Source organism: Falco peregrinus, chromosome Z (assembly GCF_023634155.1).
Source record: "Falco peregrinus isolate bFalPer1 chromosome Z, bFalPer1.pri, whole genome shotgun sequence".
NCBI classification, from domain to species: domain Eukaryota; kingdom Metazoa; phylum Chordata; class Aves; order Falconiformes; family Falconidae; genus Falco; species Falco peregrinus.
In genome coordinates this window covers 66,170,869-66,196,125 of record NC_073739.1, presented here as the reverse complement: position 1 = coordinate 66,196,125, position 25,257 = coordinate 66,170,869, and the positions used below count along the sequence as shown (strand labels likewise).

Here is a 25,257-nt window from a genome sequence, read left to right as displayed (position 1 = left end):
TGGCTGGGCTGCCCCTTTCCACACCAGCCCACCGCAGCCACTATCCCCCAAGTCACATTTTTCCCGCTCAGCTGAGTAAAATGTCCTGGTAAAACGGCATAAAAATCTCTAGATTCATTATATTCATTAGCAGACTACTGAGAGCGAGTTGCCGACTCGGAAACCACAGCAGCTCGATGCGGTGGCCGGGCCCGCGGCGTGCTGCCCTCGCTGCCCCCGCTGCCCTCGATGCGGCGCGGCCGCCTCCGCCGCGCCCGCCCCTCCCCGCTCCGGCCTCCCGCGACGGGGGGGCGCAAACACCCGTTCTCACAGGGGGAAGGGGGATCGTGCGGCCGGGCCGGGGGCCCCGCCAGCCCCACGCCGCGGCGCGCCCCGCTCCGCCTCGCCCGGGACACGCGTAGCCGGGGCCGCGGCGGGCGCGGCCGCCTCAGCGCGGCACCCAGCGGAAGCGGTACCCGCCGGCGGCGGTGCGGAGGGTGAAGGCGTTGCCCTGCGGGAAGGCCAGGGTGCGGATGCCGCCCCCCTCCCCCAGCGCCGCCCGCAGGCTGCCGCCCCCCTCCAGCCCCCCGGGGCCCGCCGGTGGGGCGGCGCCGCCGGTGCGCAGCCCGCGGAAGGCGCCGTGCAAGCGCGGGGCCGGCCGCGGGCGCTTGGCCGTGGGGCTGGTCCCCGGGCTGCACCCACGGCCGTCCCCCGGGCTGGTCCCTAGGCTCCGCAGGGCAGCGCGGCACTGCTCCGACACCTGCCGCAGCATGGCGTCCACGCCCGCCGCCTCCTCCCACGGCTCCGGCCGCCCGCGCCCGCCCCACATCCTGGCGGCGGCGGGACCAGGAGGCGGAGGATGAAGAGGAGGTGGAGGATGAAGAGCAGGAGGAAGGGCCGCCCCGTCGGCGCGCTGCGGGAGCACCAGCGTCTGCCGGCGGGAGAGAGCACGACTTCCGCGGGCTGCACCACATCGCGCACCCCCGCATCGCCCTGCCCCGCACCGCCCTGCCCCGCACCGCCCAGCCCCGCACCGCACCAGCCCCACACCGCATCGCCCAGCTCCGCACTGCACCGCCCAGCCCTGCACCAGCCCCACACCGCACCAGCCCCAACCGCACCGCGCAGCCCCGCACTGCACCACCACTGTCCCGCGCTGCTCCTTCCCACACCTCACTCCCTGCCCCACACAGGCCTGCTGCGCAACACCCCGCCCCGCACTGTGACACACTGTCCCCCCACTACCCTGCTCCATCCCGCGCTGCACACCCAGATCCACACTGCCCTGGACCACACCATCCCACCCCACACCACCCCACCCTGTCCTGCACCCCCGCTCCCCCTGTGTCCCTGTCCCACCTCACGCTGCTCAGCCTCAACTCGCACCCTGCCCCCCACTGCACCCCCACACCACACTGTCCCCCAGGGACCAGCTGGGCTGTGGGGCAGCCAGGCCAGATGGGGTGGCAGCATTCACCTCAAGGATGGCAGCCAGCTGCCTGGCCTGGCTCGCCAGCTCCTTCAGCTGCACGTTGCTCTCCTGCAGCGTTGCCAGCTCCTCCTGCCTCTGTGTGAGGGTCTCCCGCAGCTGTGAAGGACAAGAAGGGATGAGGTGGTTGGGACAGAGCCACCATCCAGGGGCTGTGGGATGCCTCACACCACGGCCATGCAGCTGCCTCAACAGGAGAGAAATCCACCACAGGGCCCTGGGATGGGTCCCTACCTGGCTATTTGCCTCCAGGGCATCTCCCAGTGATTTCTGGTGCTGGCCTGCCAGGCCCCTCCAGCATGCCTTGGGGGAAGCCTTGGGGGAAAGCAGACGCTGTGGGGGCATCTGTGCCAGCATGCTGCTCTCCAGCTGTGGGGTGCAGGAGCCAAAGGCCACCTCCTCACCAAGTGAGAAATCAAAGTCAGTGCAGTCCAGTGGCAGTGGCAATAAGGTGGATGTGTCTGCAGGGAATAGCAACAGGTGTTAAGATAGAGGGAGGCTTTCATACCCTCCCTTCCCACCACCCCCCTCCGCCCCCAACCCCAGCACACCATCCCAGTTCTGAGCATCCCCCCCCTGGTATGTCCTGACATGCTTTTTCTTCACTGTGGCAGCTGTGCACCCTGAATCTGTTTGGATTTAATTTCTGTCTCCCACGGGGGAAAGCTCAGTGCCAGCCCAGGTCCCTCTAAATGGGTGCACAGGGGACACACTGCCTTACAGACTGTCCCAGGACAGGGTGAGTGTGCATTGAGTGGGCATTCAAAAACAAACAAAAAAAAAAACCCAAAGCAAAAAAAGAGGAGACCAAACACAGCATGACTGCTGATGTACACGCATAAGGGTGTTTAGCCTAAGTAAGGAAAAAATATCTACTTGCCAGATGCAAATTCATCAACAGCATCTCTGAACTCCTGGAAATCAAACTCCGGTCCACTCTGGAAGCAGGGACCCTGGGAGGGGTGAAGGAAATGTGCCAGCGAGCAGAGCCCAAGGCTCAGACCTGCCCGTGTGGCCCACTGTTGCCCACACCGCCCCAACACCTGTGCTCAGCACCCTTGCACAGCCCCAACACCCAGGGCATCTGTTTCCTGCCCTGCCCTTGCCAGGAACCCATCTAACACGTGGGACAAGGTGATGTCCTCCACTATGCCCATTTCACAGATGGGAAGCCGGAGGCCAGGGGGGCTGCCAGCACCCAGCGGCTTGAGTGGGCCACCCCTGTGGGTACCTGTACCAGGGGTGGCCAAGCCTGCTCCAGCTGGGGCATTACCTGCTGCAGGGTCACAGGGCCGGCTGGGGTGGTGGGAAGGATGGGGACACAGGCTGCCAAATCCTGCCAGTCGATGGTGGTGAGCGCTGGGGACAGTGAGAGACCGCGGTGAGGTGCCCAGGCAGGGATGTGCATAGCCGGGGTAGGGAACGGGACTCGACAGCAAAATGGGAAGCACGGGGGTATGTGGGGCTGGGAATCAGGGTGGGGAGCGCCGGCGGGGACACAGCAGGGGGCATGGAGAGGGCGGCATGGCCGAGGGGACACGGTAAAGGGCACGGTGGCGGTGTCACGGCCGGGGGACGCAGGGCTGGGGAGCACGGTGTGGGGCACCAGGGGGGCGCGGTGGGAGGCACGGGGAGGGGGACACGGCCCGGGGTCAGGGCTCTGCGCCGCCGACAGACTCACCGAGGGCGGGTGCGGCGGGGGCCGGCGGGGCGCCGCTACGGCGCGGGCGGGGCGGGGGCGCCCGGGGGCTCAGGGCGGCCGGAGGGGTCCCCGCCGTGCCCCCGCCAGGCCGGGCCGGCTTCTTGGCGAGGCTGGCGGGCGGACCCCGGACCCTGTTGGGGCAGATGCTGCCGAAGGCCCGGCGGCGCCCGCCCTGCTCCATTGCTGCCACGGTGCCACCGCCGCGGCCCCGGCCCCGGCCCCGGCCCCGGCCTCGGCGGGCGCCCTCCGCCCCGCGCCCAGCTCGGCGCCGCCCCGCGGGCAGGGGCGCGGGGGGCCGGGCCGGGCCGTGCCGTGCCGGGGGCTGCCCGCCCGCCTTCCCTCCGCCGCGCCGCGGCAGCCTCCCGCCGCCTCCCCGGGCCGCGCCGGCGGCTCCCGCGCCCGCCGAGCCCTTCCCCGCGCCCGCGGGGCCGGGGCGGGCCCAGGGGCTGCCCCGCCGGGAAACCCGAGCAGAGCCCGTCCCGTCCCGCCCCGCCCGCTGCCCGCCAGCCCGGCCGTGCCCGCCCGCCGGTCCCTGCCCGGCCGCGGGTGGCCTCAGCCTGCGGGCGGGGCTGCTGTTTGTGGGGGTGTTTGTTAGACGTGAGGGCTGGGGGCTTTGCAAATACAAGGCGGGGGCAAGGGAGACACCAGCCCGCGGCATCCTGGCTTGCTGAGCCCCGCACCGGGAGAGGGTCCCCAGCGCTGCCGCGCCCAGCCCTGCCGAGCCCGGCGGCGGGGCCGGCGGAGGATGAACCGCCCCTCACCCACCCCCCGCCGCGGGTGCGTGGGGACCCCCCGCCGCAGCGGCCGGGCGGGTTCCGCTCGTTCCGCCCGCACACCTGAGCCGGGGCGCGCTCGGGGCGCAGCGCGGCGTGCGGGGTCCCCCCTCCCTGCTGCCCTGAAGGGCGAGCACCCCCGAGGGCACCCTCAGGTGTGCACATGCCCTCTTAACATCAGTTCGGTGCGCAGGCACGGAGGCAGTAACGTGAAGAAAATGGAATATTTTACACCATTACGACTGTTTTCCTCCCTTGAATGCTTCGTGTGGTACTACAGTGCCAGTTTAGGAGTATGCACCTGGATTATAGACCTGCTGGAAATACAGTGACTTCCTGTTTTATTAGTTAATGTTTTGTTTTCCTATACCCAAGTCACTGCATACAATACCCCCCCCCCCCCCCCCCCCCCCCCCCCCAACCACGACCAAGCCAGCGCGTCAGTTTGAAAAGGGCGATCACATCGGGCATCATTATTTTGTCGCAGCTGGAGCTGACTGCTCGGGAACTCGCCCTGTGCCAATGTGTTTCCTCTCCCCGCTGGCTGCACACACCGCCAGCAAACAAACGAGTACAGGTAACAAGCAGAAACGAGTTTATTGAACGTCCACGTGGTCCTCCCACTGTTACCTTTATGGACCATCCTCCGAATAAATAATACAGTGCTTGCGATTCAGTATATTATTTACATGCTGGATTTAAAAAAACACAGCAGCAACGGGACACTGCAACTGACGTACAGCAACACCATGTGCAAAACGTGATCCCACGCTCTGAACTCCACCGGCGGTACCGCTTGGCGGGCGGGCTCCGCACCGGGGCCGCGGAGCGCGGCGGGCGGGCGCCAGGGAGCCGGAGGGCGCTCCGCGCCGGGGCAGACACGGCGGCGGCCAGAGGGGCAAGCGATCGGCGGTGTCGCCGTCGCCACCCCGCAGTGAGTCAGCGGCCGCTCCGCAGCCAGGGACACTTCTGGGCCACCTCCGGGGGCAGGAGGAGCGGCAGGGACTGCCCGTTCAGAGAGACCAGGAGCTGCAGCTCGTCCATGCAGTGCCGCAGGAGCTCCTCCGAGTAGCCGCTGACCCGCAGGTCCAGGGGGCTGCGGTGCCGCAGGAGCCGGTCGGCCAGCCCCAGGCTGCCGGCGGCCAGCAGGGACGGGGCGTACCTGGTGAAGGCGTAGTCGGCCAGGCTGAGCTCCGCCACCCCCCCCCGCCAGACTCCTGGCGTCCGCCGCCTCCCCAGCGTCGGCGCCCCGCGCCTCCAGCCGCACCTGGCTGAAGTGCTCCAGGAAGAAGCTGACGGTGGGCGCCGCCAGGTCGAAGCCGAGGCGGTGCAGGACGATGCACTCCAGGTTGCGGAGCTGCTGGCGGGTGAAGGCGCCACAGCAGAGGGCGAGGAGCTCCTTCACGCTGGGAGGGTGCACCTCCACCTGCGAGGGGGGACGGGGGGCGGGCACGCTGCAGCCGGGGGGCAGCGCGGGGGAGAGGGTGCGGAGCCCGGCCCGGCGGGGACTAAGCGGGCGCCGGAGCCGCCGCAGGTGGCCGAGGCGGAGCGCAGGGACGCCGGCGGCGGGGCAGCCGGGCTGCGGGGCCGCCCTACCTGCTTGCAGGCGATGAGCAGCGCCGTCACCCCCAGGAGCTGGAAGCAGTCGGCGGCCACGGGCGTGGTGGCAAGAAAGCGATCGAGGGTGTTGACGGCCAGGCAGAGGGCCTCGAACGAGAGGCCGAAGTGCCGGTGCACGGGGATGAGCCAGCTGACCAGTTTGCAGCGCGCCTCCGCCGTCACCTGCGGCACCGGGAACGGAGGTCAGGCGGGGCTGGCACCGGGCTGCCCTCGCCCGGCCCCCGCCGCCTCCCCCACCTGCGGCTGCCGGGCGAGCGGCTCCCGCGGCTGGAAGCGGCTCTCCAGCCCCTTGCGGGAGCGGTACCAGCTCTCCCCGTAGTCGCGGAAAGCCTGCAGCTCCTGCGGGCTCTCCCTCGCCGCCGCCGCCGCCGCCGCCGCCACCGCCGCCGGTTGCCGCCGCCGCCGCCGCCGCCGAGGGCAGCGCCCCGGGGAGCCGGCGGGGCCCCGCCGCTGCGGAGTGCCGCCGCACAGCCCGCTGGCCGTCATCGCCGTGCCGGGGCGGCCGTGCCGGCGGGTATTTGAGCGGCGGGGCGGCCCCGGGGCATCACCGCCCGCCCCCCGGGCACACCGACCCCGCCCGCCGCCGCGGGGGGCTGGCCGGGCGCTGCCGGGAGCGCCGTCTCCAAAACAGACCCGCAGCCCGGCCCCGAAGCCGCCCGAACGCCCGGCACTTCGCCAGCGCCGTCCGCCGGGGCAGCCGCAGGGCCGTGCCCGCTCGCTGGAAGGGCGGCCGCAAAGCCGGCCGCGACCGAGCCCCCCTCTCGCCGCTACTAAAATAAATCTCTCCCGCTCCGAGCATTTTAACTCCGAACTCGGTGAGATAAACGGCTACCGACTGCTCCACCTGGGTAATGCTTTAGTTTGAGGTCACCGGGAAACATAGCACAAGTACACCGGGAGACATACTGGGAATGCTGGAGCTCTCTGGGCAGTTGGAGTCTGGGTTCCACTTCCATCCACAGACTACCTACCAGAGCACTATTTCAAATCGCTGAAGGGAGGGAAATCAAGACCTTCCTGCACTGCGACCACAGGGTGACAGAAGTGGAGTTGAGGTCAGACATGACTGTTGTTAGCTGGGATGATTTAGCTGTATGATCCATTGATCAAGTCCGCTATAGATGTGGAAAGACTTGTAGAAGGAAAAAAGAAATCCTCTCCTGGGTCGGGCAATGGGGAGGATGCCATAGGAGAAAGAAAGCTCCAAGCAATTTACGACCCCAGCACTAAAAGACAGGAGGTGGGAATGCTGCAGCTTGAACGGCAGGAGCAAGAAATCCTGTGCGAGGAGAGGATAGAGACACCAGTATGACACACTGCCCTTAAAAAATACACCCTAAAGAGCCCTGTTGTGACTACAATGGGAAAGTTCCATGGATACCGGTCTGGAGTCTGACAAACACTTTGAGAAAACACAACAGAGTTAACAGAAGTATTTATTAACTGGAACAAAAGAGAAAGTCCATCCACCTAAAAGAGCACAGGCACAAAAGCAGCTCACGCACGCTGCAGAAGCAGAAAGTCACTGTAGTCACCATTTTCTGTTTGTTTTAAATTTAAGATAACTGTACAGCAGTCTGATCAGTTTTAAAGAAAACTGTTGCTCACTCAAAAGAGTGTGCAGCTCCCCAGTTATTACAATAAATCCCCTTAATAACAACTGAAATAAGCTATCTCTTTAAAAGATTACAAAGCAGGACATGCTAGAGGAACGCAAAGAACGCCTCTGAATTTCGACATTACCAAACATAAATGGAACAAAACCCTCTCTGTTCACCATGGGTAAATAATGGAAAAGAATTCAAGGACAATTAACACTTTCACTAAGATTTAGCTATTCAAAACCAACAACTGTTAGATGTTGTTAGATGTTGAATTACTGACATGTGTTTCTAATTCATGTTTCCAAAGGATAAGAATATAAGACCTCAACTAGAAAAAAAACCTAGGAAGTTGTCAAATGTGCATTCAAGCTTCATCTTCAAGGAACGTCGTCAGCAGGTTTTTATTTCTCTGCCTTCAACATGAAAGAATGTTTCTGGGAAGACAGAGTGCAAAACAGGTCTTGAGATCAGAATTTAACTGTTTAAATGCTTCCTTGCACACATGTTGTGTACTTTGGAGTTAAAAAAAAGAAGGAAAAAAAAGCACTTCCTGGCTCTTCTAGGAAATTAGGACTACCACTAGTTTATCACAATTCATAGAAGGGTAACTGATGTGATCAGTTTTCCTTCAGAGTTCTTCGCCGGTTAGGAGAACTTGCCTCTTCCAGAATTGAATGTAGGGTAACATGCACAACCTGGTTTACTTTCAGCTTATATTTCTCTCTTGGCAGAGCAGTACTAGTTCCACTATAATAATAAAACTGGATGGCTTTATGTATTTTGCATTTTCATGCCTTTTCCTCAGTGCCCTTTCTGTACACTATTAACCTCTATTAACTTCTGCTATAGGAAATCTTTTATTTTTCACATTAAACCAAAATTATCTTCCACACTATGCCCCTGTCTGTACGTTAGTGTTCCTATTTGACTGCAATTGTTTAAATAACAGACTCTCCCCCCACAAAAAATATTCCTCATTCTTGAAAGCTGAGTGATAATCTAAAATTTCACTTCATAATTGTCAATGGTGTGGGCACAGGTGGAATGTTAGAGCATCCCCTTCATTAAGTTATCTGGTTAAGGAATATTCAGCATAAAAGAAATAAGAAACAAAAGCAACACACAGACACACAAACATTGGTGAGCAAATGATAAGAGAGAATGCTGAAAACCAGAAGGCTTCAGCCACTGAAGAAGCTACTCTGGTTCAGCTCTGAAGAGGATCAACCTGAACTTTGATCAATAAAGGGGGAAAAACCATGATCACCATGATCATCATTTGAGGGGGCTCACAGGACTATGCAAAACTTAACGTATGAAAGGGACAGCAAAACTTATGACAACGCAGGGAGAGACAAGGGTCAGGGTGAACAGGTAGGAACAAGTCTAAGACGCAGAGGAGCTGCTGGGCAGCTGAGCACCTGTTCATGGCAGTCCATATGATCTTCTTATACAGCATCTTCTTAATGTAAACATACCAAAAAATGAAGACATCTATAAGATGCATTGCTTTAATACTATAAATTCATAGAAAAAAAAATACCGTGTAGGAAGCCCACATAAGAAAACACTTGTCTTCTGTTTGCACACATCTAATGGAAGTCTTCTGTTTGCACACATCTAATGGAATTCTACTCAGCTGAGATTCAGCACCCAACCTTTAACCATTACTTACAGTCTGTACCACCCGTAATGGTATTATTAGTACATTAAGCAAAACAAAAAAAAAAAAAAGGAATTGGCCACAGTCATTTTTACACTGAAAAGAAACTGCTTCCACCCATCATTCCTACAATCAAATGGCACCAAGTGTATTTTAAAGGCTTAAACATAGTCAATGTTCACCCTTAAAATTGATACAGAGAAAGGTAAATTCTATGCAAAAATCATGCAGTCTTTCAACATCATGGCTGGTATCAACCATGCCAAGCATTTAAAAACTTTCAGTTAATGCTGGAGTGCGTATTTCCCCTGCCATTACTGAAGCTCTGGTCTGTTACCGATTTCTGGTTTCAGTTACCATTCTCTGTTTTTATCAGTTCTTTGATGATGTGTAAGACCTTGTCATCTAGGAAAGAAAACACACAGTGAGTGGAAGACAGCGAGCTTGAAAATTGATTCCCAAAACCCAAGAAAATCAGAAGACAAATCTAGCTCTCCACAACTTAAAATCTTAATGTTTTAGGCTATGCCAGACTCAGAGCAAGACAAGTGATTCCCTCTTGCAAAGCAAAAGGGCAAAAAGTATGTCCACAGTACATCATTAGAAACTTTACAGAATTACTCAATGAGCTGGTTGCAGCCATTTCAGTATGCCACAAAAAAGACTGAGAAAATGATGAGTTAACTACAGATAAATTAGCATATAGGAACTCCCTTTTTTCCTCCCCACCTACAACATTCTTCTGAACATCCAGTGCTCCTCTATCTCTCCTTTAGGGGCCAACAAGCAGTTTCCCATCATTAACCTAAACTGACAGACAACTGGCATAACACTTAAAAACTTCATCCGTGCCTGAGGTTCCTCACACACTTACTTCTGTTTTGAGATGCATACCTCACCATTATTACTACTACCTTAAACATTGTTATCAGGGATATCCTTGTAACAGCAGTTGTGCAGATCTTCGTACATCTGGGGTAAGCCACATAACGTGGGTAGGATTAGTAATGACTTTTTAGATGTGTCTCAAAATAACAGAATGATATTCAAGCCACACTAACCATACTGAGTGAGGATGCAGTGTACTAATGCTTCCTCAGATTTGCCACAAGGTCCACTTAAATAGTAACATCAGCAAGGCAGTAATAGTTACCTTCAAGTGACATTTTAGGATTTTCAAGCTTCTTCTTTAAAACAGACTCAATCAGAGCTCTTAGCTGCTTGAAAATTACTGCTATCTTTACAGGAGCCTATAAAGAACAGAGAAGACAAGCACTTGCATTACTTGGACATCTTGTAGCAAAACATAAGTTAAAAGATTACTTTACATATAAACAGAAGTTTATAACAAGATTCCTGCAAACTTTTGAGCATATGGATAGTGTACTCATGAAGTGACTGGGCTTACATTATGCCCTCTCATCTTTAGGCACCTGTTAATAGTATCAGTCTCTAAAGGACAGCACCTCAGAAGGTTAACTCAAGAATATGCTCCCACGCATCATGAACCACCAGCATATAGTGGAAGTATTAATTTACTAATATCCTACTTACTCAAATTGTTTTTTTCCAAGGTACAAAGTACCAATTAACTTGTATCTGAAATAATCTACACATTTCCCTCTCAGGAGGTCTGCCTGGCCTTGAGAAAGCAACCACAAACCTCTCCTGTATCTCACCAGGAATTTGGTTATCTAAAGCTGAACCCTCTTGCCTTCCAGAAATCATTCATTTTATCCCTCCTTCCCTATTCCAGTCTATTTCATTTATATACTGCCCATAGCACAGTAAGCATAAAATGCAACATATTCTACTTAGCACCTCAGTAGAAAAAAAATAATTCTGAAATACACTACAAGATGTAATCGGCCTAGCAACTGCATGACCTATAGCCACCCAGGGACCATAAAAAAATTCTCCAACAAACCAACAAGGGAGCCGCTTTTTAAAATGGCATTATTTATGGTAACTAGTGAATTTAATTCAATGCTTGCTTGCTTGCATGAGTGAAATGCAAAAACCTAAAATGTTTTGTGGCTTATAGTCTTCCTTGAGAGTAACACAGGGCCTGCAGGAGCATTGTGACCAAGTAGCTGGCAGGCTAGCAAAAGCCCATGTTTGCCATTTAGCAGAATTTACAGAGGATTTTGGTATGTTACCAATTCCATCTGCAAGAATAGGTTAAATATAAATACTCAGTCTTCCCATTCCCACATAAAACCTTTTCACCTGGAACAAAAAAACCCCCAAAAAACCAAAAAAACACCCAACATCAACCAAACAGATATTTTCCATTTGGATTTTTTTCTTTCCCAAACAGTTCTGTCTGTGCTATAAAGAAAATAAATACTATTTTAAAGATAAATATGTACTTACGTACATGACTAAGACTGTGGGAAAGGGTAATATAAAATAGCATGCTCATCTACTTTCAGTACCAGTTTTATAAAGCAAGGTTTGGTCTATACCCATTTCCAATACCTTTTCTGAAGAACACTGACATTTTTTCATGAAGAGAGAAGGTACTTACTTGTTAGAAGCTGCATATTACAAGCCTGTTTTGAGCATGATTTGCTAAGTTTCCACTACATGTATATTAAATTACCCATAATTTCCTTTAATTCTCTCCTTCCTTTTTCTCTCATCTTCATCCCATGTATATAGTGTTCTGAATTAAGCTTGTACATCAGGTGTGTAATACAAAAGCCCATGGAACCACAAAAGGTAGTTATCACTCTGTCCTGTTTGGAATGGGATAGAGCTACTTTCCTTCTCAGTAGCTGGTACAACACTGTGTTTTGGATTTGACATGAGAATAATTGTTGGGGAATGGCTGGATGAGAAGGGTCACAGATCATTAGAGCATTTGTACGAGCAGAGCCGAATCTAACCGGTGTGCTATCAAGACTAGGCCTCAGCTGAGGTTGCCAGGTGTGCTGATAACTGCGGAGTTGCAGGGACACCGCGGCCTTAACAGGCTTCACAAACAATTCTAAGGAGGTATGTGCAGTAGAGATAAAGAAGTCACGTAAGCTAGCTCACCGCAAGTAGGAGGACCATGTAAATGACTAGGTAGTGATTCTAGCCAATCATAGACTGCTGAGTATGCATAATTAGATACACTGTATAAACAGGAGCTATTCGGGCTAATAAAGTGAATCATGCTTTATCACTCATATTGAGTTGGCTGCGTTCTATTCCCTGCCGCTCGCAAGTGGCGCCCGAACAGGGACCTGATACAACTTTGCTTGGAGCGGCGGACACAGAGAAGCACTGGTAGCAGCGACCGGGGGGCAAAGATCGACCGAACACTGATTGGCTTGGTGTGTCGACCAGAGAAGCCTGGACCATCCAAAAGGGGGTTCGCTGTCTGTGAGGGCTACTATAAAGGCTGCAACGTAAAAGGACTAATTAAACTGCCTTAATGAAGGAGCACAACAAAGGTGCCTTAATCAAGGAGCACCACGACGATGAGAGTGCCTTAATCAAGGAGCACCACCACAACGAGAGTGCCTTAATCATGGAGCAGAAAGTGTATCAGCGACATGGATTTCAAGGTAGCCCTAGATCTTTTAAAATGCTTTTTAGAAAAGCAGGGTGTTGATTGCGTTAAGCAATTACCGGGTTTAATTGCATTAGGAAGGGGAAAGGGGTGCTTTCAGGACCACAACTCACTTTCTGATGTGGTAGAGTGGCAAAAATTAGGTGATAATTTATGGGATTTGATTATAGATGATGATAAGTCTGCAAAAAGTTAATGAGGCCATGGTGTGAGATAGTAAATAACATTAAAAGGTATCAATTAGAAAAGAACTTAGCCGCAGCAGCTGTGGAGCGGCTGGGGGGCACTGAACCTACAGCAGGTCTCTTAACTTTTGGGGAAAATCACATTCCTGTGCCTGCTACGGGTGCCCTATTCCAGTACACCCTAAGATAAAGGAAATAAATATAGAACCCCCTCCCATTCCCCCCCCGGCCCGATCTGACCACCTTAACGCGGACCCCCCCCCCCGGCTCCGGCCCTGCCCGCGCAGGATGGAAATGCCGAAAACCCAGATTCGGGTCCTGCTACGACAACGTTATCACTCACAGGCAATGAAGAAGGTGGAGGTGGTAAAAATCTAGGTTTCAGTGGTACAGTAATGACGCGCGACCCTCGCCGATTTTGGCAGGCTATAAGAGATGGGGCGTTAAGAGACTGGAACTGGGGTTTAGCAAAATTGATAGGCGGACCGCTCCTTATCTTCCTACACCTTCCAGCGATGCACCGCACGCATATCCTATTGTACTGGGAGATGCGGCTGCTGGTAATCCTCACGTTCATACACCATTTGCTTGGAAAGTAGTACAGGACTTGCAAAAAACTGCTCCGCAGTACAGGGTGACTGTGTTCTGTCACGCACAAAAGCTGTCTATACTCTACTGTATTATAGTGGTTGAAATGTATTTTGCTGTTAAAAAAATAAAAATATAATAAAAATAAAAATAAGGGAACTGTAGACTTAGGGAATTGTAGAATTGTACAGAACAACGGAACAGAGACAGTGGGTTGTTTTGACATTGATAATGTGCAGTTTTGGCCTTGCTTTGATGATGTGCAGCTGAGATCCTGCAGCAAAGGGTTAAATGACTTTAAGGGAGTATGAGAAGGAACTAGGATGAGACAGAAGCAAAGGAGGAATGTGATCTCACCTCTAGAAGATAAGGAAACAGCATGAACAGTAGAGAGTAGCCTATAGTGAACAGCGCTAAGGAAAGCATATGAATTTGCCTGATCAAACTGTATTCATAAGAAACTTGCAGAGTTAGGAAAAAATGTACAGGCTATAAAGATTGAGAACGGGTTAACGGACTGGCTACAGAGTTTTGGAATTACTGGATGGTTAAAAGATTTGTTTCTGCACGGGTTAACAGTACTAATTGCCATTGTAATCTTTTTAATTATATTGATCTGTGTGTGGAATTGCTTTATGAGAATTATGAACAGAATAATAAAAGGGGTCTGGATTGCTCAAAAACAAAAAGGGGGATTTGTGGAATGGCTGGAAGACAACGGACATATTATGAGCAATCCAGACCAAGTAACTTTGTTGTAATAGCAGGCCGAGCAGGCCAAAGGTGTAACAAGCTGCAGCTGTTATGAAAGATGTATGCAAGGCCAAGAGAGACAAAGAAACTGTATTCACAGAGAGATAAGAGAGTTGGACAGAAAGACGAGGAAAAAAACCACAAGAAAGCAGCATGCCTGCACAAGGGGGGAGCAGCGTGTGGGCACCACACCGGGACCAATCATAGGAGAGATCACAGGAGTGTGAACGCGTAGTTTTAACCTATCACCTTTTCAATAACAAAGCCTGCGTAGCGTGTGTATTTTTAGCTGGGGGTATAAATTGATGTGAGTCTATTAATAAAGTGGCACTAACTCATTAGAAAAAAAAAACCAAAAAAAAGGGGAATTGAGGGAATGACCCCAGAGGCACGATTAGAGAAAGCATGTTACGTTTTGAACTTTCTGAAAATCTCTGCCGACCATGCGGTGCCTCCCACTGTGCGACATTTTGTGTCAACTGGTGACAAGCAACAAAAGCATGAAGGTGTCTTAGTACGCATGAAAGACCCTCGTACGGGGCATTGGTCGGGAACGCATGAATTGCTAACTTGGGGGAGAGGTTATGCTTGTGTTTCTACAGATGAAGGCCCGCGATGGATACCTGCTCGCTGTGCACGGCCTGAGCTTAGTGTGCCGGATCGTGGGAGCGCTGCTGCCACCAGTCAACCCAGCAACTAATGTGTGTCTCCCTACTGAACCAGTCCTTGTTTGGTGTGCCCTTCCTTGAAACTGACTTGCAGACCTTGTTGCAAAAGAGTGAATGTATGTGGGGAATGAAGAATCTTACTGAAAGTCTTGGTATTTGGCATAATTGATTACCTCTGTATAATGTTAACCCAAAAGAAGTTGATATTGTTTGCACTTTGAATGCTGATAGTTGTCTTTATGTAGACGCTAATGTAGTGCAAAGCTATGATGGGACCATGACACCCACATAAGTCAACACATGAACATGCTGATAAGCATAATGCATTTAAATGCAATGTAGCTTTGGATGAAGCATGTAATTATGTAGTTAGTTTACGGAACTGATGAGACCGTATTGCAGCGGTTCTTCTCTTATCCAGAGTAACAGCAGGGAAAGCATTAAAGAATTAAATCACCTTGTTTGTTAGGCAGTTAAGAGTGTGAGTCAAATTTGCCACCATTATATACAAAACAGATAATATATATACACAAATAATGTTGATAGCAACAACTGAAACATCAGTGTGTTAAGTAGTGTTTAACCTAAATCAAGGACTTTTCAAGTTTCCCGTGCTCTGTCAGTAAGGAGGTGCACAAGAAGCTGGGAGGGAGCAGAGCCAGGAAAGCAGACTTAAACTAGTTAGTCCAAGGTATATTCCATACCAAACAACATCATATAAACTGGGGGAAGAAGGAAGGAGAGGATGTTCAGAGGGATGGCATTTGTCTTCCCAAGTAACCATTACATGTGATGGAGCCCTGCTTTCCTGGGGATGGCTGAACACCTGCCTGCCGATGGCAAGTGGTGAGTGAATTCCTTGCTTTGCTAACCTTGTGGACCTTTTGCTTTACTCATTAAACTCTCCCGGTTCTCTGCCCCATCCCACTGGGGCAGGGGGTGAGCAAGCAGCTGGTGTGGTGCTTAGCTCCCAGCAACAGTTAAAACTACGACACATTAACACACCTGAAAATGGATCCAGCCATCAACTGTCAGGAGACGCTCCCGATGCTGCACTTCTATATCCCCACCAAAAAGTAAAATGGGAAAGGGGGATATTAAAGTAGTCTCTCTCAAATACACCTTAGCATACCTCACCTGCATGTAAATAAACACAAGCATTAAAAACACCACAAAAAAAACCCAAGCCACATAAACCCGAGAACACCAAATCTGATTGCCACTTTCAGAAGCAAAAAACACTCTTTTTTTCCTTTTAAGATCAATCAACAGAAGTCTTGTACACAGACTGACCAACAGCAATCTGCCTGCCCTAGACCACATAAAATACATCACCTCTAAGTGATAGGCTTATGTGCTATCAAGAACATAAAAGAACATAGAGCTAAAGCCATGATTTTCTTGTTAAAATTCAAACAGAAAGATAATGTTAGCCTAGTGCTGTTCAGAGAAGAAACAAAAAAACTAATAAAGCTACTGAAGTATAAGGTAGGTGAAACTCTTCTATTACACGTTTTTCTTAGCAGCAGCTGGTTTGTCAATTTATATCCACATATGCACATGCATACATGTATAAGTGTGGGGACATGTGCAGACACAGAGTACACTATGGGCCTCAGCATATGCTACTTCTGGCTTTCAGGCCTCTCACAGATAAGAGATGGAATGGGATGGGAAGGGGCTGTCAGTGGGAAGAAATAAACAAAAACAGTGCATCTTCATACAGAAGTACAGGCTTTATTTTTTCCACTGTTCACAGAATAACTTACCTACTTTAGATGCTGTCCTGCCATTACACTACAAGGTTCTTGGGGGCAGGAAATATTTTCAAGTCCCCAAAAATTACTATTACTTCATTTGCATTAAGTCTAATGTAATTTCCTACTTCTTTACAATAAAGCTGGTCATTGGGCAACTGCTGTCAAGGTTTTGTTGTACCAGAAGTGTAACTTCATATAAACACCTGAGTTTAGCAAATAGCTGATAAAATATTCAGTTGTGAGGAGGAAGAAAGTGGCAGGAGAAAAAAAAAGATGCAATTCACACAGGAAGTTCAGCAGTCAGTTACAGAATTGACTGTTACATTTTAAGTTACTACGGGGGATATGTGAGGCCTGTACCAAGTTTCAAAGCATTAGAGTCTGCTTAGAACAGTAAACCAAAGCACACTTTGAAGTGTTAATACACATATTACTGCTTAAAGTGATCATATTTAAATCAACAACACTGTACTTATAAATAGAATTAAACTCTCAGTTTCACCATGAAGAGATCTGTTCATCATGTTCAGCCTTAACTTTTTTCTTCAGCACTCAGTTGATTCATTTTTATGGACTTTAGGATCATTAGATACTAACAACTCTTAAGATGAACAAGAAGTTCAGATATTAAATAACATATGTTAGTGTAAAATATATTAGATGCGTAACTCTACCTTTACACAAACGATCAGCTAGATTCACTATTTCACTTACCTTCTCCTGGTATAGGAGCCATCCATATGTCTGTAAGTCTCGATTTACAGAGGAGGGATGCACCTGCGCTTTACCCTGAGCAGTTTCCACCATGCAAGCCAGCTTCTCTGTAACATCCACAGACTTTGTGTATATTATTTTTCCTACGTTGTCATACAGCCCTGCAGTCAACACAGCTTTAAGAAGAGCTATTTCATGGAGAGAAAGGGGTTGTGTGGCTCCACTTCCATCCCATCCACATTGTGTTGTAGGTGCTGTGAACCCTGCTGCTCTGACTACCCGTATGAGTTCTTGCTTCACATCCTGAAATTAGTAAGGTATTAGTAAAACTCTGAATTTAAGAAGGTACATACTCTACTCCGTCAGCAGACAATTCTCCTTTCCAAAGGAGAGCCTCTTATTATAAAACACACTTACTTTCTGCAAGGACTCTGGAATCCTGGCTGTTTCTATTAGAACAGTATTATCTGGAATGTAGGATTAGATATATGGTACTATATATGCACTGCAAATACTCTCACACCTGTCGTTAAAATAAAGACAGATTTGCACCAAAGATCCACTTTTGTGTAGAAGAGCTCAGGCACCCAAACTCAAATAGGAAGGACCAATTAAAAAATTTTCTCACCAAAAACACATGGCCATTTACACAAGTTTGGGGCTCATCTTTCAAACTAACTGTTAACCTATCTGTTCTTCGACATAAAGAATAACACAAGCGAAGTACTCTAATTCATAAGTTTTGATTCTCTGGTGGAAGTAACAACCAGTTTCTTCAAAGGCACTGACTGCAAAGATGTGTACTAACAAACTGTGCATATCAAAACTCAAATGCAGACAGAGCTACTTTGATTAAGGGTGTGCATTTTATCAGTCCCTAGCACTCCATTTGTTTTTGTCTAAACAGTAACTGTGATACATCACCTCTTTAAAAGGGCATGACATTTTCAGAAGGAAATTTTAACAAATAACTTTTGAGTGCAGAGCATAATTATTTGGTTTACCTCTACAGTTAACAGTGAAGTCCTATTAAGGAAATTTCTTCTGCAGTAAGTCATTTCAGCACGATACCCTCCTTCTTGTCGAGCCCTTTTCCACCTAAGGAAAAAGCCCTGTCTTACTACAGCAAAAAGAATCACATCAAGAGTATAAAAATGTAAGAGTGGTAGCAAGTTAAAAGGCAATACTGTCTTTTGATCAGCATTCTCCACTCAAAACTAGAAATCAGTGGTATTAATGAAGATGAATGTTGCTGGTGTAAGAGCACCCTGGAAAACATGCCTGTAACAAAGCTGATAGATACTAACAAAAATATATGGTAATTTTCTCTCAAACATTACATGTCTGTCTGAACAGCTGAAAAAATTCAGGTGTTGTTTTTGAGATTTAGTGGCAATATTCTAAAAAGCGTATGTAATTTTATAATATATAGAATTGTATTTCCTCAAATACAAAATGCTCAGGTCAGCATATCACAAACACCAAAAAAATACTAGGATAAACAGACACAGTACACCTCTGTACACATACAAGCATGATTAAAAGGAGTTATAGAGTAAGTAAGCAAGCTACCTTTTTGTGTTAACAGTATTTGGCACTTAATATTCTGAAGAGAAAAACTTCCAAGTGCAAACGATTCAAGAGGAGATATTTATTAAAAATTCTTTACAGAACGGCATTACTTAAGTGTTACCTGCATCTAGCTATAAGCACAGGAGAATTATTACCCCAGATAAGCATTGTAGATTGTTATATGGTCTGAAACTGCCACTGCTAGAGATGATTTTGCAAGATCTGCTTCATCTTTTCGACCAATTGGTGTAGTAAATGGGGATTTTTCTGTCATAACAGCAGCCAGAGTTGCCTGCAATTAGTAAAGTACACATCACTTAGTGTTTTATTATAAGCTTACAGGTTTATCATACAAATGGCTTTATATTTTCTTTTCAGTAATATTTAATGATGCTTTATCTTCTACTAAGTCAAGGACAACTGTAAGAATTTCCTTACACATATTAAAGATATTGCTTATATAGTGCCTAAAAATTAAATCTAATACGGGTTGTTTTTTTTAATCTCAAAACTCACATGAAATGGTTTGCCAAATGAGAGAGCAACACCCAATATGATACAGTGAAGGTCAGATTAAACAACTACTTTAGATTATAACAGGAGATACTAAGAGAACTTGAAATTTAAAATTATTTGTTTTCAGCAACTACCATACCCATGCTTCCTCCTAAATTGCAGTAAATTAAATGGATTAAGTTAAAAGTGGAAAGTGTGCCACAGTCTTCATATAATAAGTTATAACATCGATTATTTGCAGTAACTTTACGTCAGCATGTTCTTGGCCCATGAACTGTGGGGTAATCCATACTGGTGTAACGCACATTAACAGGGCTTTTTCTGTAAGTGTCATACTCCTTAGGATCATAACAGACAAAACTGGGCACCACGTCTGACTATCTTGTGAACAGTACTTAAGAGTTCCAACCTAAAATGACGCTGTGATTCTAAAAAGACCTTTAATATTGAGTTCAACTGTAAAGAACACTTAAGATTGCTCCCCTCCATGATGTCCACATGCCTTCACCTTAAAATTAACATTTTAACTTCTTGCATTTTCCTTTCAAAATACCACATCGCAGAAGTCAGATTAATTGTAAAGAGTTAACCATTTCTCTGTTTTTAAATTTATACAGAGGTTTTTGTTGGTTTGTTTTTTTGTTTGGTTTTTTTTACTCACCACAGGATCCAAGCAGCCAAATATAGCACCAAATATGAGCATTTTGCCAATCTTTACATTGACAGGAAGGGCTGCGAGGTGCTGGCCCAATGGAGTCAGCTTGGGCTCATTTAACAGACAAGCCCCAATCTTCCTCAACAGGTTCATTGCATTACCAATTACTTGCTGCTGTGGTGGGTCTAATGCTTTGGAAAGAAAATCTTCAGGAGAGCCAAGATTGCATTTCTGTGGAGTAAATGGGCATATCATTCAATATAAAAATATATTGTAACAAATTCTATAGTAGCTACAAAGGAAATTGGAAAACTTCTTGCAATCAAAAGCCCACATTCCATCCCCTGTAAACCAGCCTCTTGGTTCCCAGAATGCAGATGCATTCCCACATTAGGTTAGCAGAACTTCATTGTTTGCAAGGGCTTCATATGGCACAACCACTGATCAGTGAAGCACGTTACCAATGGTCACAGATGAGCAGGAGACTCTCAAATCTGTTGAGATCAACTCAACCTGTCATATTTCCATGCATATCCTGCTCACTCAGGGTGGGGAGAGAGGGAATGGAATTGCTTCCTTAAGCAGAAATCGGTTTGAAGGCTATTTAACTAAGTTTGAATTGTTACTCTGAGGTAAACTGGAGTAAGCATAGTATGCTACTCCTACTCAGCAGTATGCTCTGGATTTTCCAACACACAGGTTCTGGGTTACCTGGTGGGAGAAGCCCCACTGACTACACTGGATCAGGGCTGTCCTAGCAAACTTTTTTAGCTAACAAGGTCAGTACTTTCAAAACCACACAATACTATGAAAATGTAATTCCTCCAAAGGCACGTGTAATATCTTTAGCTAACAAGGTCAGTAATTCTAAAACCAAACCCATACCATAATATGAAGGCATAATTCTTCCAAAGGCACACGCAGTATTTCTGGAACAGAATATTCCATGAAACTTTCAAACCTGCAAATCATAAAAAGGATAGAAACACAGATATTCAATTTAATCTTTGAATTCAACTTATAAACTCAGGTTTCACATGCTTGTTCTTCACAGATGTTCTTTTGAGGGGCAAGACAGGGAAGTGGCATGTGTTTTAATGCACGAGTAAACTGCTCATCCTTTGATTTAAGGTGTGTGGTGGTAGCTTGGAAAGCAAGGTTTTAGTGAAAGAGAGGGACAGGGCAGTAAGACCATGATTTTCAAAACAAATTAAAATGCAAAGCTCTTAAACTGAGGGTCTTGCATGTGGTTAAAATGCACACCCCATTCATTACTTCAAAATACTTTCACCTTAACTGTTTCTCAGCTGAAAGCTGCTTAAGACAAGCAGGAAAAAGTATGCAACTAATGCTGCAGCACTGCATAATTTGCTATTTCCTCCCATCTATTATCCAGAGATACCACATCAGAAACCTACAGATTTGTCTGATAAAATCTTCAAAGTTCAGGAGGTAAGGTCTCTGTATATTTGACGCAGCGGCAGATGCTGTTAAAAACCAATCTATAATTCCTTGGTGCTGCACTTCCCCTTTAATTATGAAATTTTTTTTTCAAAATATTATAGAGTTACTAAGAATAAAATTAACTTTAAGGTCATGAAACAAGAGTATTATAACACTTTAGTCATATGATATTAAAACTTTGGGTGGTTAGTTGTTTTTTTGGTTTGGTTTTTTTTTTCTTTCCAGTTTGCAATTGTTAAAGTGAATTTCAACATGACTTCCTGTTTTTATGCAGAAAAAAAGATATAAGATGTTAATGTGACTTACAGATCTTGCCGAGTTTACAATACCTGTCTCTTGTGTACATTCGGAAGCAGAATCCATCCCTAACACGCCCAGCTCTTCCTTGTCGTTGCAGAGCACTAGCTTTACTAACAAAGGTCTCCTCCAGGGAACTCATCTGACTACTTTCGTGATACCTAAAAAATGGTAAAGCAATTTCCTTCAGATTTCAGAATTAAAGTTTTGATGTAAACTTAAAATACCAGCATATTGATAAAATATCTAAATAGTATTTATCTGAAAATATTAAAAATTAAGTACGTTTTGAAAACTAAGCATACCTGGGGGAAACTGTACATCATAGAACCTTGGATACAACTCAGTAATTAAAGTGTAAGAATTAGAAAATCAAAGATCTATTGCATTATTTCACCTCCCTGGCAATTCAGAGTTGTTCTTTCTAACACATCCTACAGGGCTTTCCACATTTAAGATGGACAAAAAATAACTTCTAAAAACTGAGAGGATCTACTTTTTTTTTTAACCAGTACTTAATCATAATTCTCTGTATCTGTGAACAATTCCCCTTGTTCTTCACATCATTTGGCAATCCAAAGACTCATCCCAAACTTGAACCTAAACTGAAAGCTGTTCAATGAGCTCAGCACATTTTTTTCATCCAGAACTGTAGTTTGAGGACACTACAACGTTCTTGCAGTACTAACCACCGAGTATTTACAGTAATCACAGGGCAACTGATTAAAAAATAAGATTTAAACTCACCTATTTTCTTTTGTTCTCCCAGTATCAATTACAAACACCACATCTGGTATTGTAATACCCGTCTCTGCTATATTGGTTGCCAAAACGATCTGAAAAGTAGTAACATAATATAAATAAAAGAATTATGGAAAGTCTAACAGTTTTCATCCTTTTAATCAATATTGTAGACTAACTCTGGTTCAAGTTTTTACCCAGAAACGTTTCCTTAAATAATCTGACAAAGTATGACAAGCTACATGACTTGGAAAATAGTTTGGTCTTCCCCAACTACCGAGCACACAAAAGTTAAGTGAGAATTTCACATTCACTTTGTTCTATAATCCATCAAAGTTAGTAGCTAGTACCTGCCAAAATTGGTCAAGTTTTTGATTAGTTTGGCAGTAAGTTAAATACTGTTTTCCCAGGTAAGAGCTATAGTTACTGGTTAATAATAATTAAAATACAAGAAAGCCAATAGTTAAAGAAGCTCTTGGAAAAATACTATCTTTAAAAATTTGTCTGATTACTGTCAAAGTTTCCACAGCATGCTAGCTTCTATCTGTTACAGAGCACCAGAATAGAAGAATTGTTTCTCTGCAATGAGAAAATTCCAGGAATAACTGGTTCATGTGTAATTCTGTATGATTTAATTTTAAAACAATTCAGAGTCACATGCACAGAAAGTTTCTTCTTTTAATGAACTCTGCCTTTCTAAATACATCATACCTTTCTAATACCAATAGGAGGTATTGTGAATGCAGCTGCTTGGTCTTGAGTTGAAAGAACAGAATGCAAAGCTATCAACCTGTGCCTAGAACAAGAAGCGACACTAATCAATATACACTTATCAAAATAAGGATACTGTAAAAGCAATGAGACCAAAACAATGATAACAGTTTGGAGAAAGCAACCAGAATGTACACTGGAAAGAGTGAAAACTTTGTACGATTAGGCACAAAAAGTCTGCTTTGGTGTTTTATTACAATATCAAGAAAAGATAACATCATTAGTTTATAGGGCTGTTCCTCTATTTGGTAATAATGCAGGAAAAATACTGCTACTGCACAACTCTAGGTTAATTTACATTAATAGCATAGCAAAAAAGGGAACCAAGTGTCCATGAATCCGACTTCTTTTCATTGTGCTTTTAAGACAAAGACCATTACTGAAACTGCACAGAACCATAAACACATGCAACTCTCAGCCCAACTAAGAGGCCTTCAGAGATGAGACAGCCACAGAGATTCTACTCCCTTCTCTTCTAGGCCTTGACATCTTAGTCCACCTATGAATCTTTAGAATTTGACTGCAAATGTTATTCTTAGGCCATCATGTTGCTAATTGTCACTACAACACTATGGCATTTTTCTTGGTAGATTACTGTCTCTGGATCTCTCAGGAAGTAGTCACTTCCATGTAAACAGTAAGGCACAGAAAGCTGTATCCCAGATATAGCAGCTTCCATACTTTAAGAAGTAGACAAGAAGTGCTTTGTCATTAAATTTGTTGATAAATAAAACCAAAAGAAGAAAAAAAAGTTATTACTGTACCATTCCCAAGCACCTGTTGTTCTCGCTTGTATCTTTTTTAAATAGAACTACATGAGCACAAAGCTCAGAGGTATAACTCAATTTCCCTCTTCAAGAATAGCAGACCTTTAAACCCAACATACACGTTCATTAAACTATCACAGAAGGTATCTGCACTACCTGTCACGCAAGTTAAATCTTCTATCAGTTGAAATGAGATCATACAGCTGTTGGATATGGGCAAGGCCTGGTAAAAAGATCAGCACAGCACCCTCAACGTTCTTGAACTGAGGACTTCTATCTGGAAAGTTACAGTACAGGCACATATTAAGACATACGCATTTGCAAACAGCTTCACTTGACAACAGGAACTAATTCTGGCCCCTGCAGCAAGTGCTTTGTAGGGTGCTTCACATAAGAATGAAATCAAGTACTCCAGTAGAAGCACTGGAAAGTAAGTCCAAAGGACAGCTCCAAGTATATAAACAAGTATATAAAGTACTTGAGAAGTAGACTGTACCTAAGTATGCAAGCAACTCCAAAATAAGTTCAAGGTTGATCTTGTAAGGGTTCATGTAGACAATAGCCTGCTGCGTACGACTGCTATAGTTTCCATAGTAAGGAGCCAAATTCTTACTAGATCCAGACTGGATTGGGACATATTCCTAAACAAACGAAAAAAAGCGCCAACACAAAAAGAGTAGGGAAAAAAATAAATAATTCTCAGTGTTTTAAAAGAAGTTAACACAGCAAAAAGTCAATTTGTCATTCACTTCATGTAGGCTTCTTAAAACAGAGTTTGAGATAGGAGACATTTAATTAACTTCCCACCAAAATCACTGTGAGATCAAATGACAGCTACCTACATAACCTGTGTATAGGCGCCTGTTACTATTAAACAAAATCTAAGACTGAAAAGGAAAGAATAAAAATTAGAAGTCTGTGCAAACAGTACCATACAGTCTGTTTTACAAATGAAAACAGTTCCCAGGTCCACATCGGACACCCAACTAGCATCAATTCAAAATGGGGTAAAAGGGTGGCTACTCTTCTTTCAAAACTATGTTGGGGTATAAGAAACCAGTCTCCACTTTCTCCTCTCCCTCACCTCAACCCTCTAGAATGATGACTGCAATGAAAGTTGAGTGAATTAGGTGGCAACTCCTGCAGTGTTTCGGAATGGGAAGAAAGAAGGAGGAAGGGACAGTTAGCAGAACATACAGACATGTAAATTGTTTATAAATACCCTACAGGTAAATACTTAGCATAAGGCTTCTATGTTAAGCAGCACTACTGTAAATTATTTCATTGTTAATCAATGCACTACAAAGAAGCTTGCCACCACATATCCTTCTGTACTGAAGGCTCAACAGAAACAAACCACAAAGATGGAGGAGCACTCAGGAGAGAGCTTAGGCTTCAACTAAAGGATGCTGTT

At 46.8% G+C, this 25,257-nt stretch overlaps 3 protein-coding genes across 5 annotated transcripts in view; all 3 read right to left on the bottom strand.

Annotated features, from left to right (window-relative positions):
• Nucleotides 1-427: 427 nt before the first annotated feature.
• MCIDAS (multiciliate differentiation and DNA synthesis associated cell cycle protein) lies at nucleotides 428-3,351 on the bottom strand. Its single transcript, XM_055791693.1, has 4 exons — nucleotides 3,150-3,351; nucleotides 1,703-1,929; nucleotides 1,457-1,567; nucleotides 428-910 (listed from the first exon to the last, which is right to left on the bottom strand). The coding sequence occupies exons 1-4, from the start codon at nucleotides 3,349-3,351 to the stop codon at nucleotides 428-430; spliced, it is 1,023 nt and encodes a 340-aa protein (XP_055647668.1).
• Nucleotides 3,352-4,806: 1,455 nt separating this feature from the next.
• CCNO (cyclin O) lies at nucleotides 4,807-6,362 on the bottom strand. Its single transcript, XM_055791692.1, is given in 5 exon segments — nucleotides 4,807-5,149; nucleotides 5,151-5,369; nucleotides 5,540-5,725; nucleotides 5,801-5,946; nucleotides 6,197-6,362. Coding segments are annotated over 5 exon segments (984 nt in total). The 3' UTR covers nucleotides 4,807-4,882.
• Nucleotides 6,363-6,981: 619 nt separating this feature from the next.
• DHX29 (DExH-box helicase 29) overlaps nucleotides 6,982-25,257 on the bottom strand; it is a 29,673-nt gene continuing 11,397 nt past the window's right edge. Inside the window, exons 15-27 of one of the 3 annotated variants that reach the window (XM_055791522.1) lie at nucleotides 24,340-24,484; nucleotides 24,000-24,120; nucleotides 23,017-23,101; nucleotides 22,312-22,400; nucleotides 21,597-21,725; nucleotides 20,689-20,764; nucleotides 19,810-20,034; nucleotides 18,788-18,924; nucleotides 18,065-18,158; nucleotides 17,061-17,363; nucleotides 15,592-15,723; nucleotides 9,984-10,080; nucleotides 6,982-9,235 (exon numbers count right to left, since the gene is read on the bottom strand). In XM_055791522.1, coding sequence (XP_055647497.1) covers nucleotides 9,180-9,235; nucleotides 9,984-10,080; nucleotides 15,592-15,723; nucleotides 17,061-17,363; nucleotides 18,065-18,158; nucleotides 18,788-18,924; nucleotides 19,810-20,034; nucleotides 20,689-20,764; nucleotides 21,597-21,725; nucleotides 22,312-22,400; nucleotides 23,017-23,101; nucleotides 24,000-24,120; nucleotides 24,340-24,484 — 1,689 coding nt within the window. In that variant the 3' untranslated portion in view covers nucleotides 6,982-9,179. The remainder of the gene's footprint in view (nucleotides 9,236-9,983; nucleotides 10,081-15,591; nucleotides 15,724-17,060; nucleotides 17,364-18,064; nucleotides 18,159-18,787; nucleotides 18,925-19,809; nucleotides 20,035-20,688; nucleotides 20,765-21,596; nucleotides 21,726-22,311; nucleotides 22,401-23,016; nucleotides 23,102-23,999; nucleotides 24,121-24,339; nucleotides 24,485-25,257) is intronic. The other 2 variants (XR_008744892.1, XM_055791523.1) reach the window with 2 other exon arrangements.